Source organism: Sphaeramia orbicularis, chromosome 16, assembly GCF_902148855.1.
Source record: "Sphaeramia orbicularis chromosome 16, fSphaOr1.1, whole genome shotgun sequence".
NCBI lineage: Eukaryota > Metazoa > Chordata > Actinopteri > Kurtiformes > Apogonidae > Sphaeramia > Sphaeramia orbicularis.
This window is the reverse complement of record NC_043972.1, coordinates 36,885,314-36,903,088: the sequence shown is the minus strand read 5'-3', so window position 1 is coordinate 36,903,088 and position 17,775 is coordinate 36,885,314. Positions and strand designations below refer to the sequence as shown.

General features: G+C 38.4%; 1 protein-coding gene across 1 annotated transcript; it reads left to right on the top strand.

Annotated features, from left to right (window-relative positions):
- Positions 1-217: 217 nt before the first annotated feature.
- abhd16a (abhydrolase domain containing 16A, phospholipase) lies at positions 218-17,704 on the top strand. The gene is made up of 20 exons (XM_030157140.1): positions 218-334; positions 909-968; positions 1,049-1,115; positions 5,747-5,833; positions 6,096-6,181; positions 7,931-8,004; positions 8,173-8,280; positions 8,502-8,616; positions 9,666-9,767; positions 9,960-10,023; positions 10,122-10,171; positions 10,469-10,592; positions 10,685-10,789; positions 10,877-10,940; positions 11,100-11,156; positions 13,809-13,871; positions 13,965-14,041; positions 14,141-14,239; positions 14,366-14,412; positions 14,991-17,704. The coding sequence occupies exons 1-20, from the start codon at positions 233-235 to the stop codon at positions 15,072-15,074; spliced, it is 1,635 nt and encodes a 544-aa protein (XP_030013000.1). The 5' UTR covers positions 218-232; the 3' UTR covers positions 15,075-17,704.
- The last annotated feature ends 71 nt before the right edge of the window (positions 17,705-17,775 follow it).

Sequence of the window (17,775 nt, the reverse complement as noted above, 5' to 3'; positions counted from 1 at the left end):
CATGGTGTTATCATTCATTATTTGTATTTAATATTGCACTAACTGTATTTAATTAAAGACATTATAAGTAAACCTTAGCGTACAGGCTCATGTATTATCAATAATATCATTCTTGTACTTGCATCTACTGTGCCAAAATGCGTGTAACGAACACGATTCCAAACGCATGCGCGGATGAGTCTTGTGGTCAGTTCCGGCTACCGTAGTTACTGTATTGGAAGCATCGGAAGAAATGGCCGGCTGGATGTGGCTCCGTTGTATTTTAGGGCCTCATTTGCAACGAATTCATCGTTCACCGAACCCATCTCGACTTGAGAGCAGTGCGGGGAGGAAGGTACGGAAATTTAAAATGATTTGCGTTTGTCTGAGAATGGCCGACTGCGAAAAGTTCATGAGTATTTAATGTCTCAGCTGCTGTGTTTGTCCACCTGCGGCCCGGAAGTGTCTAGTGTTTGTAGAAACTCTTCACTGTACAACCCGGGTGACAGTGAATGAATGAAATAGAAGGGGTACGTTAGGTAGTATGATCTGTCTTAATTTGCTTTTTTACCTCATGTTTCACCCTTACAGTGACAGGCAGTTTTTACCCTAGTTTTATATAACCACAGTTTCTCTCAGTGACAGTAAACCTACTTACAGTATGCTAACATTAGCAGGTAAGCAGGTGAGAAGAAACTTTTCCTAGCAAAACAAGAGAAAGATCAGCGGTAAAGATAAATAGAGATAATAATAAAACGAAAATAATTCAAAGCAAAGAGGTTGTATAGCTGAAATAGCTATCTTTAATATGCTAGCCAATCTGAAGCTAATGTAACAGCTGAAGCTAACTAAAAATCTCACGTTAGCTAGATCGATACATTCATGTGCAGTTTGTCATTTGTGCAATAACCATCCTTTCCGTCTGCCAGGGAGGGAATTACCAACCTAGAAGTTTGGAAAAACCACTCACTCCATCCTTTCCTGGGTTCGTATATGTATAATACCTCAACAATACTGCAATGAAAAGTAAATCACAAGCTTTGTCTAGTAACTCATTTTGTTCCTTTAGGCCTCAGCCCTGTGGTCATTGTCCTACTACAGCTCTCCTCTTCTGCTCTGCTACCTTTACCGAAAAGGTGGGTGGGGTGTTCATTATATCGGGTGGGGAACCATGGGGGATTTAGTACTCCTCAATAAGTCACTGCAATTGGGATATTAAGTCAGATTTTTTCAAGTGTTGAGGGGCTTGCTGGCAGAAGAAAAAATATTTTCTTTTGCCTATCCTGGTTATATTCATTTTAATTTACTGCTGAAGCTGACCGTCCCAATGTTAACGTTATAGTGTTGATGACGCCATAAATAATGAACTATCTACAGTACAGGCCAAAAGTTTGGAACACCTTCTCATTCTTTGCATTTTCTTTATTTTCATGACTATTTACATTGTAGATTCTCAGTGAAGGCATCAAAACTATGAATGAACACATGTGGAATTATGTACCTAACAAAAAAGTGGAAATAACTGAAAACATCTCTTATATTCTAGTTTTCTTCAAAGTAGCCACCCTTAGCTCTCATGACTGTTTTGCACACTCTTGGCATTCTCTTGATGAGCATCAAGAGGTAGTCACCTGAAATGGTTTCCTAACAGTCTTGAAGAAGTTCCCAGAGAGTGCTTAGCACTTGTTGGTCCTTTTGCCTTCACTCTGCGGTTCCAGCTCTCCCCAAACCATCTCGATTGGGTTCAGGTCCGGTGACTGTGGAGGCCAGTCATCTGGCGCAGCACTCCATAACTCTCCTTCTTGGTCAAATATCCCTCACACAGCCTGGAGGTGTGTTTGGGGTCATTGTCCTGTTGAAACATAAATGATGGTCCAACTAACGCAGACCGGATGGAATGGCATGTCACTTCAGGATGCTGTGGTAGCCATGCTGATTCAGGTTGCCTCAATCTTGAATAATCCCCACAGCGTCACCAGCAAAGCACCCCCACAACCATCACACCTCCCCTCCAGCTTCACGGTGGGAACCAGGCATGTAGCATCCATCCGTTCACCTTTTCTGCGTCGCACAAAGACACGGCGGTTGGATCCAAGATCTCAAATTTGGACTCATCAGACCAAAGCACACATTTCCACTGGTCTAATGTCCATTCCTTGGGTTTCTTGGCCCAAATAAATCTCTTCTGTTTGTCTTGCCTCTCCTGAGCAGTGGTTTCCTAGCAAGCTATTTGACCATGAAGGCCTGATTCACGCAGTCTCTCATAACAGTTGTTGTAGAGATATGTCTGCTGCTAGAGCTCTGTGTGGTATTCATCTGGTCTCTAATCTGAGCTGCTGTTAATTTGCGATTTCTGAGGCTGGTGACTCAGATGAACTTATCTTCAGCATCAGAGGTGACTCTTGGTCTTCCTTTCCTGGGGCGGTCCTCATGTGAGCCAGTTCGTTGGAGCGCTTGATGGTTTTTGCGACTGCACTTGGGGACACATTCAAAGTTTTGAAATTTTCTAGACTGACTGACCTTCATTTCTTAAAGTAATGATGGCCCTCGTTTGTCTTTACTTAGCTGATTGTTCTCGCCATAATATGTATTCTAACAGTTGTCCAATAGGGCTGTCAGCTGTGCATCAACCTGACTTCTGCACAACACAACTGATGGTCCCAACCCCATCAATAAGGCAAGAAATTCCACTAAGTAACCCTGACAAGGCACACCTATGAAGTGAAAACCATTTCAGGTGACCTACCTCTTGATGCTCATCAAGAGAATGCCAAGGGTGTGCAAGGCAGTCATCAGAGCTAAGGGTGGCTACTTTGAAGAAACTAGAATATAAGAGATGTTTTCAGTTATTCACACTTTTTTGTTAAGAACATAATTCCACATGTGTTCATTCATAGTTTTGATGCCTGCAGTGAGAATCTACAATGTAAATAGTCATGAAAATAAAGAAATGCGAAAGAATGAGAAGGTTGTGTCCAAATTTTGGCCTGTACTGTATGTTTGCACTGATTGAATGTTTTGGTATATAGTAAGAACAGCCCAAACTTAAAGACAAGCATATGATAATAAATAATACGTATACCCAAAAAGTCTGAAGTCCACAAAAAGCAAACTTCAATCATTGTCACCAGGAAAAGTGATTTTAGTTAATTTGATGCGTCCACAAGAGCTGTGATTTGATAAAATGTCAAGTAAATTTGACACAAAACTTCTGAAAATTCACAAAAAATGCAAGTTATGCATGTTTCTCTAAACTGTTTTAGAACAAGTAAACTTGGCTAACCCTAACCCTTGTCATCAGCAGGTGGAAGTGTAGGTCATGTTAGACATGGTTGTAGTACACAGAGTAGAAGAAATGGAGCATTCTGTACTATTTTCCATCAAAAATAGATAAGTTTTTTATCTCATCGGCTGATAGGCCATGAACCACTGTGAAGGTGTATCCAGCATCTTGGTCATTGTCTTCGTGTTTGTTAACAATTTTTTCAAACATCTTCTGTGACCAAACAATCGATCAGATTCATTTCAAATTTTATAAGTAGCTTCCTTGGGATATTGTCTACAAAGTTTGCTCACAGTTTGGAGATACTTAGATTCTTTTAAATTTTTTACAAATTTTTACACATTAAAAGTTTGTCTTTACTTGTAATGGGCCGTATTTTGATATAGGGCTGCACCATTTTTGCCAAAAATAAAATCCCAATTTTTTTCCTCAAAAAATTCTATTTTCGATTTAGATTTTTGGGTAAAACTGCAAGACAACAGAGGTCAGCATGTTGTTTTTGTGAGCAGCTTGCAATACAAGGCAGTGCTCCCTACCTCAAATCTGTGATGGTATCACGGAATTCCCAAAATTTCGTGATGGGCCCACAGAAGTTATACCAATGTAAGTCAGTGACAGGCATCAGTCCGCGCGTGCGTGTGTGGACCACATAGATGAGTGATCCCCATGTGGTTATATTAAATTGGGGGATCCGTGCGTGGAAGAGGACCGACCCAGGAGGGGGTTGTATCTCTGGGCTGGCCTTGGAACGCCTCGGGATTCCCCCGGAGCTGGTGGATGTGGCTGGGGAGAGGGCTGCCTGGGCTACTCTGCTGAGGCTGCTGCCCAGCGAACCGGACCCAGAGAGGAAGAAGGTACAGATCCGTGCGTGGACAATGTAAGATGAGTGATCCCCATGCAGTTATATTTGAACTGGGGGATCCGTGCATGGACCACGGCTTACTTTGGTGTCATTACTGCACACATACATACATTTAAGGTCCATAGTCATCACACAAACATCTGTGAAAGGACCGCTCTCACAGATTGGAGGAGGAGCCTATGGTAGTCCAGAGGTGTGCTGCCTGAAGATAAGAGAGAGATGAAATTGATTTGATTTCCCTTTTTTAAAAAATCGTCAAATCTGAATAGATTAAAATCAATTAATCACACAGCCCTATTTTGATGGCTTAAACATGGAAATGGTTAGAAATATCAATATAGTTACTATTGAGCACTGATAGGAAATCATATATGGAATTTCATTTAATTTGTTGAGTTATCCTCAGGTAAAAATACCATCCACTTCTACTGGGGGATTGATCTCCTGCATCAAGACCACATGACTCTTAACATAGCGTCAGAACCTGACAACCTCAAATTCAAATTGTTATTGATTCTTGATAAAACATGCTGGTAAGATACTGGTCCATTGGTCCTATTTTTTCAAGGAGAACACAGAGGACTAATCTGGTCTTCTCATCAGTCTGCAGTACCTGTTGTACTGCCAAACATGGTTTCACTCTTACCATTATCTGAATATCTAGGAAGATGCAGCAAACAGCTGAGTAGTCAGCTGATTTATCATGGGAGTTAAATGTTCACTACATCAGAATTTATACGAAAAAGTTATATCCATTTCCTCTATGTTCTTTAATTTTTCTGAAAAAAGACAAAAGCCATCCTCTAGTGAATGAAATTCAGGATTTTTATTTTTACTTTTGCTAGTTTCGTAAACAACTTCCGATGTGTCGATGTGCACATTAAATACATGTATGCATTTAACACATTTAATGCTTTTACATGAATTTGGTCATGATGCTGCACAGAGGCTTGTAATAGTTGTAAAATGCCTGTACTCTTTACTGTTTCTCTTATATTCATTGAGTTCATGTTGATTCCTGAACAAAAATCTAATTGACATACCATAAAGTTATAGTTGTACTTGAGTTTGCTATTATAGTCCATGCTATCAGAAAACAGGGCATTGATTAGAATATTAATTTGGTTTAGTAACGTTTGAGTGTCAATAGCCTATATGTGTGCATACTTGTGTTATAATGGAAAAATCCAGACTAACGTTGAAAATATTCCACCTCCATTTCCCATTTCTGTCCTTTTTGATTTTTTTTTTTTTTTTTGTTTTTTTTGGGGGCGGGTGTCATGGCATTTATAGCCCTTATATTCGCAAAGAATGAGCCTGGCAGGTCTCAGAAGTGGTGGGGGACTGCTGTTCTCCTACATGTGGGATTAAATTAAAAGTTAATCAAGTGAATCATCCAATAAGACCGCATCAATAGAAAATAATTACTTGAGGTTATATGCTACTCCTTAGTGTATAATGGGCTTCTGATATTGATTTATGCACATGGTGGTAGGTAGTTGTCAGACTGTGAATCTGAGTATTGGTGCTGGTTAATGAGGCTGAAGTCTTACAGAAGGTGGTGGGGGCTGGATTTGGTTCCATGGTGTCACTGTTTTGTTTGTTTTTTTATGTGCTTTCAGGCTTCATCTGCAGCAGTAAATTGGTTCCAGTGAGTCAGTATGTAGGAACAGTACTGGTGTGTCTTCTAGGAGTGGCCTGTCTTAGAGGTGAGGCTGCATATTTCGAGTGGCTGGCTTACAATGAAGAACTCCATTCATTCATCTTTAGATATTACTGCATTTCTATATATACAGCATGTCAATCAAATTTCATTAACATTGAAACAGTTGCACACGGGCCATACGGAGTAAGCATACTAAACACACCCTTGAGTGCTGTACAACAAAATGTTTTTTGTGTCTTGTGTGCTGACTTGTATCTCTGTCTTCTTCCTGTCTGCCTGCCTCCTCGTTTCCTTTCTTCCCTAAGGGTGGGGAAGATGGAAGAATTCTGAATATGTTCAATTTGTCTCCATTCTTGAAGAAACCAAGCAAAATCACACACCAGGAAACAAGGTAAGGTTGTGACAGCATAGGTAGGGAAGTGCACACATAATCAAGTAGTCAAAACGGTAAGCAAGGTTAGAACCTTTTTTTAAAGAGTTGAATACATTTTATTTTGGGTGGGACAAGACGTATGTATTATTACATAGAGACACAGAACCAATGTTCATGGTACGGTTCCTGCCTGAGTGCTGCATATGTTAAGTCTGAAAAAGTGTTTAACATGTTTAAAAGATTACATTTTATACTTCATCCACCTCTTGTTCAGTTTTGCTTTGGTTTAGGTGGAGGGCATCTGTTGACAATGATGCCACAACTAATCAAGTTAAATTGCCTTGATGATCTTACAAAATTAAAATGCCCATCCCTAATCAAAAGTATCTAACGTCAAATTAAAGGCAGCTGAGTTTGGATTTATTATTCATTTTTAGGGATTGACCGGCACCGATATTTGGCCTTTTGACACATATCGGCAATGGCCTTTTATTTTTTTTTTAATCCAATGGCCGATAGATCAGTTTCAAACTGGGTTATTTTGGCTCTGATGCCTCTCAGTCCATGGAAGTGAAAGTGAAGCTTAACGCTCATTTACCTTTTCCCTACTTCCTGAATTTTTGCAAACTTTCATTTGAGAGGGCATGACAGTTGTCTTGGCCTTTTTATATATTATACATTTGTGTAATAAGTCTAATGCAACGGTGATGATTTTTTTGTATGAAATGCATAGTGTGGTGGCAAGGATTTTGCCATGGCACTGCACCAGAAAGCAAAATTGTGGCATTGCGCCACAGCAAAACCTTACCACCGGAAATGCTGAGTTAGTTTTATTGCAGGATAGCACGTTAAGGGGATGGCTAGAGAATTGTGTGTGTGTGTGTGTAGGCCATATGAGAAGCTGCAGAAACTGACAGCAAAGCACTGTCTGTCTGAGAGAAAACTGTACGCCAGTAATGGCTGTTTAAAGCAAGACACAGCAAGCAAAAACATCGATTTTTCATGCAGTGGTCAATTTTGAAATTTTGGGCTAGTTCACTCCTTCAGCATGTGTTCTTTCAAGCTGCTATAAAGAAAACACAATGCAATGCAATTTATGAGAGCAAGAGAAGCTGTGTCACTGGAGAGCATGTTGAACAACTCTGCTTTTTGCACCACAATCTGGTGCAGCTCAACTGGAACTACTAATTGATTTGAAACTCACATTTCTGTGTATTTTATGTAACTTTGTTTTATTTACTTTATCAAACTTCAGGAAGCTATGTATTTGCTACATTTTTCATTTAACTTTATAAGACATGCTGCTGAGCCTTGGAGCACCCTCCACTTTTTGTTAGAATTTTTAAACAATGATGTCTATTGTCTAAGATAAAAAAAAAACCTTTAACTTGTTGCAAATCTGAAAAGCTGTTTAATAAACATATGCTTACGGAATTTAAAATTTAAACAAAATTAAGTGTTGGAGTTCATATAATTCAAAAATTTTGGCGCCAATATTTTCACATTTACTGAAAATGAATATCAGCGCTAAATATTGGTTATTGGCCTCCTTGATTACTAATAATTGGTATCGGTATTGGCCCTGAAAAAAACATCAGTCGATCTCTATTAATGTTTGAAAAAAGCACTAATAGTTAATATTTTGGTGATAGTGAAAGGGTAGTGTTTCCAAATTCTATTGTGATAATGGTCTAGAAAGAAAATATCATGTCCTTTTTTAAAGAAAGTCTAACTGAGATTTCTTTTGTGTTTTTGCTGTCTTTGTAGAAAAAATTAAAGTGCTATGACTTTGACTTCTCGTGCTGGCCTTCAGATTTCAGCTGGACAGAAGTCAGCAATCCGTGAGTATTTTTTTCAAGTCATGCCTAATTCGTTACCGTTTAATTCCCATTGTAAAACAGTTGTTGAAAGCACAGTGATGTTACTTTAGATAAAGTAATCTAAAGTAATCCCCTTAACTTCACAGTTTTTTTTGTTTTGGTCTAAGCCTTTGCCTCTGTTTGTGACAGGAAACTATCTAAGGCTGGTGTTTCTCTGCTGAAGCCAGAGCCCAGACTACGAGGAGCAGCAGACAATATCCTCAACTCTGTGCGCACTTTGCCATGTCACATCATCAGGTAGGCACAGTTTATTTAGTTAAATACAAAACTGCAGTCTCTGTATGGCTGTGGTGCAACACTGTATCTTCATTATCTCTATCACTATGACAGAAATGTGATAGATTAATTCTTATAGTATTGGCTTTTATTCTGTAGTAATTTAGCTTCTTATTTCAGTGTTCTTTTTCCAGAAGGGAATAGCCCTCCAGTACCATCATATATATTTTCTTTCTCTTCAGTTTCCTCATTGTCCACTCATTTGGGAGGAGGATGCTCTACCCTGGCTCTGTGCGTTTACTGCAGAAAGCCATGAAGTCTTTGCTGGACCAAGGCCGGAATAAGCTAGTGGAAGAGGTAAACACAAGCACTCTCTAAAGTGTCATTAGTGTATTTGAAGCAAGCTATTGGCAAGTTGCAAAAACAAAAATGTTAATTATATGCATTCACACTACCAATTCTACTACCAGACCTCTTTTCACATCTTACCAAAATATCTGGGATGTTCAAACATAACGATTAATTGCATGAGATAAATGTTCACTTTGTTGGACTTCATTTGAAAAATGTGTTTTCATTCCCTCTTTCTCAAAAAAGGTAAACTACACCTAAACTGAGCAAAAAAAAATCTGACAGTTGTTTGAATTTGGCTGTTTCCAAAGAACAGATGGCATTTAATGTCTTTTAAAATGTACAACACCCCTACAGTATACTCGCACTACTACTTGTGCTTAGAGCTTTAAAAGCGTACATCTGAAATTTAACAGCCACATTTCCTACAAAGCCCTCTTTTCAGCTGTACAGTATAGTGATCTAACTACATTTGGCCTTATTGACTTTATAACCTGTAGGCTTTTTTTTTTTTTAAAGTTATGGTTTATGGTAGGTGACCACAGTCAAGCAAAGTTCGTAAAACAGTATAACACTTCCCATAGTGAAGATAATAAAACTATTGTTGGTGACAGTTATGATAAAAAATAATATTTTCATATCATGAATAAATGAAAAACCACCCACTAAAGCAAGCTGGTATGATATAATTATGGAGCGCTTCCCTCTGGAATACTTCACCTGTCTAATTCAATATCCCTGTATAATAAAAGATTTCTACTATTACATTTTGGGATTGGTTTTTCAGTACATAATTGTAACATGAATTATGCTGACTAGTGTTGTACTGAGCACCTTGATTATCATGTTTACAAAGGAGAAAATGTAATAAACATTCTTACTTGGATGCTTGTTAACTGCAATACGCCCAAAATATCTGATAGGGCAGCTACACAAACTTGCATTGCAGCATTCTTTGAGCAGAGGTGCATTCATGGTGCAAGCTTAGCTGTGCAGACTCACTTCAATAACTGCCCATCATTATTCTCCGTCAATTTTCTCCTCATTTTTCACAGTTTGACGGTCAGAGGAACAAGCTTGTTGCCTGTGACGGTAATGAGATTGACACCATGTTTGTAGATCGAAGGAGAGACCGGGGAGAGAATGGCCAGACTCTGGTAAATGTCTGCAATGATTTGTTGCTTTTGTACTGCAGGCTTTTCTTTTTTTCTTTTTTTCAGAACTCCTTGTCACATCCATCACATTACAAATGTGAAGGGGCACTTTGTAACAGTTTATACAAAAATTAACTACAACTTTCTGATAAAATGTTCCTTCTTCTTTATCTTACAAATTGCCCCTTTAAAAAGGTCATCTGCTGTGAGGGGAATGCAGGCTTCTATGAAATAGGCTGTATGAACACTCCACTAGAGGGTAAGGATTTGCTTTGTTTGTTCTCAAACATGCTATTATTCACTTAATTTTCATAAAATTATGTTTTTATCCCAATCTGTTAAACATGTGCACTCTAGGTGGTTACTCTGTGCTGGGCTGGAACCACCCTGGCTTTGTAGGCAGCACGGTAAGCTGTGTTTTCAGATTTTATCCCCTTTTCTCTTTTCAGATTCAAACTGCAGTTTGTTAAAAATGTCCGTCTGTCCTTCACATAGCCTCCACAAACATTGCAGTGGAAAGTAATATTATATTGGAAGTCTGGTTTCATTTGATTAGTAATGCTCAAGGGCACAAAAATACTCTGGTTAATACTAGTTGGGTTGAATAAACTTTGGTTTACTGAGTGGTCTACTGAGTGGTCCTATTGTCTGTGTGTTTGTGTGTAATGTTTCATAAATACTTTGTCTTTATTTCTGTCTGTTAGGGGATCCCATTTCCACAGAATGAGGCCAATGCTATGGATGTAGTGATCCAGTTTGCAGTACACAAACTGGGCTTCCAACTCAGTGACATCGTCATATATGCATGGTCCATCGGAGGATTCACAGGTAGAGGAAAAACTAGAATATGACAATGGCAACTTTTATGGTTTTAATTTAATTGGTGTTGAATAACCCTGTGTTTTTATTTTCTAACTCAGCCTCTTGGGCAGTCATGTCGTACCCGGAGATCCAGTCATTAGTGTTGGACGCCTCTTTCGATGACCTCCTGCCCCTGGCCCTAAAGGTCATGCCTAGTAACTGGAGTGAGTTTGAACAGTTAAATTCTCCATTAATGTTTTTACAGCAGATATGTGTCACAACTTCTAAAACAATATTTGTTTTCCTCGTAGGGCCACTTGTGCAGTACACAGTAAGACATTACATAAACCTCAACAACGCAGAGCAGCTTCTCAAGTGAGTGGGGGAGTCTATTTACAATGACACTAGTCATAAAAGTCACACTAAAATGTGAAATACTGAACATTAAGCTATATATATCGGTCATGTAATTGTTCTTTGGCATAGCTCATAGTTATGTGGCTGATGATGGCATATACTGTCCTCCTCCCACAGATACCAGGGACCAGTCCTGCTGATCAGGAGAACCAGAGATGAGATCATCACAACAGCGTAAGTCTATATACAGTCTTTCTTTGCATACAGTGAAGTGGGTGTGATTTTCACTGACTTCACTTGTCCACGATTGAAGCAGAAGAAACTTCAATAAGGATGTTAGAGGGTTTTGGTGTCAGTGTTGAGTTGTATTCTTGGTTTTAACGTTACTGTGTGGTTTGGACAGTTGACCGTAGCTAATAGGAACAAGCTCACCAGGGATGTGAAGTCAGCGGGAACGATAGTGCGTGGGCTGCCAACACAAAAGCCAATAGATGATGTTTAGAGCATTGCCTCCCAACTTGTTACACTTGAGGCTGTCATTTTACCCCTGGTCATTTGGTTGGAACCCATTTTTGCAGAATTCAAACCAAGGAGGATTTTGTTTTTTTAACAATAGACTGGCTCTTTTTTTTTTTTTTTTAAAGCAAGAGATACACATTTTCATCCATGCATTCAACAATAAAGTGAGTGAACATCACAATTGAATGCTGTTGTTTCTTCTGAAAATGCATTAAAGTAATATTATAATTACAAAGATTATAAAGTAAAGCCTTTGAAACAGAATGGTTATTTGTACTGTTTTGATTCTATTTGACCTCAGCAATGATGGCTTTGGCTGTCAGTCCCTCTGTGTCACTTTACATGAAGCCATATTAAACTTCTCAATATTTTTTTATCCTCAAATATGAACAAAAACATAACCTTAACCTGTTACCTTTCAGGCCATCTCATGCCCGTCTTCCATCCACTGTCAAAATAAAAGAATTGAGCAGCTTTTTTGTAACACACACTTTGCAAATCCTTCAGAGCTAGTCTGTGACTCACTTCAGGGTCATGACCTTCCATTTGAGAGCTGGCTTTACAACATAGATTTTCATAGGAAATCCCTGTCAATTTTAAATGACAGCACACATTTCCTCCACACTGAGTTTGAGCTGTTTCCCTTAGGGTGACACTACAGAACTCCACTGTCAAAGAATAAACTTCAGGACTTCTTGTACTTATACAGGGTGGGGAAGCAAAATTTACAATGAACATTTAGTTGTTTTTTCTCAGCAGGCACTAGGTCAATTGTTTTGAAACCAAACATATATTGATGTCATAATTATACCTAACACTATTATCCATACCTTTTCAGAAACTTTTGCCCATATGAGTAATCAGGAAAGCAAACGTCAAAGAGTGTGCGATTTGCTGAATGCACTCATCACACCAAAGGAGATTTCAAAAATAGTTGGAGTGTCCATAAAGACTGTTTATAATGTAAAGAAGAGAATGACTATGAGCAAAACTATTACAAGAAAGTCTGGAAGATACTATTAAAGAAGAATGAGAGAAGTTGTCACCCGAATATTTGAGGAACACTTGCGCAAGTTTCAGGAAGCGTGTGAAGGCAGTTATTGAGAGAGAAGGAGGACACATAGAATAAAAACATTTTCTATTATGTCAATTTTCTTGTGGCAAATAAATTCTCATGACTTTCAATAAACTAATTGGTCATACACTGTCTTTCAATCCCTGCCTCAAAATATTGTAAATTTTGCTTCCTCACCCTGTAATGCTAGTGCATGAATAGGGTATGTAGAAATGGATTGACTGGGAATTAAGTGATTTTCTTGTAGAAATCTTTGTATTCAATGTTATGACATTTTAATATATATTTCCCATATTGTAATGTATTGTGTTCTACGGGTGACTCTAAAGACTATTTTCCTGCCTCAAATGGACAATGAAATTGTTGTATTCTGTGTTAGAGACTAGGATAAAGGGTTGAATGTGTTAATTTGAAATACAATGTGTTAACATCCTCATGTCTGGTGTTTAACTGAAACTGAATCACTGACTGTAAAATTATCAAACAAACTGGCATGCTGTAAAGTAGTATTTTTGTTTTAGTCAAATGAAAAATTGTTAAATGGACGAACAGCATGTTAATCTTAAAATAATTGCATTTTTTTCATCAGCTACAAAAGTCATTTATTTCCAGAGTACGCTATCTTTCTAGATGTACATCGGTGTACTTGTAAATCTATGCTGTTTTATTCAAGGGAGGTTTGCTGAGCGTGACTGCATTTTTATGGCAGTGTACCACACATCATAATTACATCTTATTCACATAATTAACACTTTTACTTCTGGGAACAGTTCAGAACTTCTATTTCATCTGTAGCTCTTAACACCGCATCTCTTAGTGTCAGAAAAGTCCCTGTCGGTTTCAAATATAACCAAACCATCTGATTTAATTCCAGTTACATCTAGTGATGCACACAGCTCTGGTTTCATTTGTTGAGGTTTTCCGATAACCATCTCTTAGATTCCTGCCTCACCAATACAATGGACGCGATTGTAGTCTTTTCTGTAATTGCTGTGTCACTGTCAAAAAAACTCATTAAAATTTTTCATCTACAACATCTCTTTACAAAATTAGGGTCCCTGTAAGTTCAGATGATTCACAAAACACAATAATTAATGATTTTCATGGCAGCCATTTATTTGCTAAAATGTACTTTCAAAGTTGAGAGGTCAGTCTGTTTTAACAATGATAATTTGCAGTTGAATTGGTCAGAAATCTTTTTCATGTGCAAATGATATTACTCACTGCTGGCGTGAAAGTAGAATTCTCAGAGATATACGGGCAAGTTTTAAAGTTACTAATTCACTTTTCAGAGATACAGAGGACATCATGTCCAACAGAGGCAATGATCTGCTGCTCAAGCTGTTGCAGTTCAGGTAGGTCTCTGCGTTCTGAACTATGGCAATAATTGTCAGTACTTTTTCAGAGGATTTGTATTTGTTTAGCACTAATGTCCTTTTCCTGTTCAGGTACCCAAAAATAATGACAGACGAAGGCATCAGAGTTGTCAGACAGTGGCTTGCAGCTTCTAATCACATAGAGGAAAGTAAGTGTGTTCAAGAATTCGAACACAATTGGAGGACAAAAAGGGAATGTTTGTATATTTAGAGGGTGTAGTTTTTAAAGCTGGCCTCCTGTCCCGCAGTGTCTGTGTACAGCGGCTATGAAGTGGATGATGACTGGTGTTCGTCTGTGCTGCAGTCCTATCAGGCAGACAGAGATGTTTTGTTTCCATGGAGTGTCGGTAAGCGCCAAGTCCCTTTGCCATTAGGAAAATAAAATGCAAATGTCAATCTCATACATATACCTACACTGTTTGTATACCCTCACAGGGCATGTACCTGCACTAACACACTGTTCATGTTACCAGGTGAGGACATGACTCTGGAGGGAAGACGGCAACTTGCTCTTTTCCTGGTAAGGAAGTAATCTCTTGTTCCACACGAGTGTGTTAAGTAATTTACCCTGTATCATTTAAAGGGCAGCCACCTGATGTCTTTATCTTTAAATTTGGTTTATAAGTATTCCATTTCCCTCTAAATTCCATCTCTCTAATGTTTTTGTTTAAAGTTGGCTTTCCTACCCCTTCGCCCCCTTCAAATGGGAGGAAAAAAACAAATCTATGCTATTCTTAGACATCATTACCACTGAGGAACACTTTTCTGGTTGCCATAGTAACCACCTCACCTGCTCTCAGGTTGACTGGAGTAATATATTTCACCGAGCTCTGCTTATTGAAGTCATTTAACATCAAACAAGAGGAGTGCCATCAATTACTGCTAATGCTATGCTTTTTCTCCCTTGGTAATTCCTTCTGAATTAGGCTTTATTCACCTCCTGTGTAAACCCTTAAGAGATGGGAGAGATTTGTAAGGCATTGAGCCAGACAGACTGAGCGTAATATAATCAAGTTGGGCACTTTTTGTTCATTGCCCTCCCACACTTCTCATTCTCCATTCCTCCTCCATCCCCACTGTCTTTCCTTTCTCTCCAAGGCACGCAAGTACATGCGAAACTTTGAATCGACACACTGCACTCCTCTCCCTGCCTCCGAGTTCCACTCACCGTGGAGACTGTGAAGAGAAGAGGATGAGGACTCAGAGATGAGAGGAAGTGAATAGCCTGTGGCCACAGAGTGTTCATGACATGGTGTGAATGTATTATTGTGATTTTGATCAGAATTTTTTTTTTTTCTGTATGTCAAGTGTTGCTGTGATGGCGTCTGGAAAGGTCTGAGCCCTGTTTCAGGGAACACATTTGATAAACCTGGGATGGAAAAACTCAGAGTTTTCGGTTTCAGAACAGATGATCAGAACATGTGCACTCTGAGTTAAGCACGTCCTTAGCGAATGACAATAAACATTATCAATGGAGCTAAGAGGTAACTATACACCATGGCAACAAATAATCAAACTGCGGACCCACTGTGTAAATTCAAAACAAATGTAAAAAAACATGGATTTGCATGCATTTGTGGATTGTACACAGATTTGCCTCAAATAAGCTATTTGCAATAGTGATAATATCATTATAGACCTCCTAATATTAATAACTTTGATCTGGCAAGTCATGTATTGTTCTCCAGTCCTTTCCTGAATAGATTACATCTATTCAGCTCTTTAGTGAACCTGACAGGAACAAAACACAGACGGATAAGTAGTCTATACTTTTATTGACTCTTGAAATGGAAGAGACCTTTCAAGAGGCATCTTAGTAATAGAAAACATAAAGTGACTCAACATGCAACGTAAATGCAAACATAGGTTTCTGTTTTAATGTGCCACTTGCATATAAACTCGTGTCATCCTTAATAACATACCTGAACTTTCTGTCATTGCAACTCTGCATGTTATGACAGATGGTGATTCATTCATCATGTCGAGTACCTGTAAAGTCATCATTTACTATTGGTTTTCAACAAGGATTCACAGTATGTTCACTGATAGTTTTCATGGAGGCAGTAAGCTGCAGGCACTGAAAAGATATCGGCTGTCTGTATGTGCATAAAGTCAACTTGTTAGTTTGTAAAAATCCGCTTGAAAATGAAGCTGCATAATTTTTTAAATTCTGAACCAAGAGCAAATCTGTGTTGTGTAATTTGTAAATGAGGACAGAGATCACAGTCTGTTAATCACTGCAGCATCAGAAGAAGACCTGGTAATAACTTATAAAACAAATAATAAACCATAAAAGCAAGTGGGATCTCATTTAACTTTATGGCTGTATCCATGGTTTGGTTTTGTGTGGTTTTATCATCTGTAGGGATGAGGAAATGAAGTGGCCAATCAGAGCACTCCTTCAAACAGCAGGAGGGAGGAGACGTGCAGAAACTGGGTTTTACTGCAAACCTGCCTGTGAGCTTGTTAGCTTCAGAGATGAAATTGTCACAACATCCCACTCAGAGTTAAGCTGACTCACTTTGTGGAACCGAAAACCCAGAGTTAACAGACATTTACATTAAGCGCTTTACTGCTTCATGAAACAGGGCCGTGGTCTATAAATGCCCCTCCTCTGTCTCCCTCCCCACCCAAAAAACCTACTTAAAATAAGGTACATATTTTCTTTTGACGTTATGGTGTAGTCAAACTTTTAGTGTTGTCTCTTTAAAAAAAAAAAAAAAACGGCATTTTGAGGAAATGCACAAGCCATCTCACTCCCTCCATCGCTCCCTCTTTAGCTGCAATTGCAAAGATGTAAAAAAAAAAAAAAAAGATCCTATTATTTAATATAAAACCAGACAATCAGAAACTGCAGATCCTTAGTCCCATATCTCAAAAACCACAAATGTACATAATTAAATTCTTTGAACCTTAAGTCAGATTCTAATTCCGTAGTTTCATGTTTCAATCTTCAGTTGTTTCTCATAACAGGGTAGGTGTTATTAAAGTGTCAGGACTATTCTCTAGGGATCCTGCAGTCACAAAAAAAAAATCAGGAAAAGTCAAGGAATACTAGAATTTTCTAGGTCTAAAAAAAAGTCATGAAATTCAGTAAAATTATCAGAGGGTTTAGAAAGGTCATGCACTGAATCGTTAGGAACACATATGTGTTTGAAATCTGTTATTTTAACACCAATATGTGTCAGGCTTTTTATTTGTCCTGATACAAACATTGACTATGAACCCACAATTGACACCTGATATTTACAAAAATAACCTTGACAGGTGGAGCATTCTCAACACTTAGAAACTTCACACATTTGTCACCTTTTTCAGCCCTGAAGAGTTCACACCCTGGATATTGGTATGCAATTAAATTCACAAAATGGGTGCAAAGCCTTCAGATTTCAGTAAGAACACTAAAGAGACATTTTGTCATTTGACGTCAAGCATTTTTGCGCAATTTTGGATATGTATAATAATCTATGGTTAAATACTTATGACAGAAAAGGGTTGACATTCAGTTTTCATACTGGTACACCTCTGTTCATGTACTTGCCAACAGTTAGTCTCAGAAAAGCTATGAGAGTTTGTAAAAATGTGTGGGAGCAGAGATTACAGAGTATGAACAGGTCATGTTAAATAAATGAACAATGAGTGAAAAACCAAAAGACAGACCGACCTGACTGCAGTACCCTCACAGCGGTAAGGTAATGAGAGGAAATGCATCTTTATAAATGCAGCTAAAGATGTTCAAGGTTCCTTTATTTTCGCAGACTGTCTTTATGAATGCTTTTAAATGTTCTATTAAATAAACTGAATAAAATGTTTGACATAAGTGACTGAAATCATTTGTTCAAAACCTGTCAGAAATGTTCAACAAATTGCAGATGCACAAGAG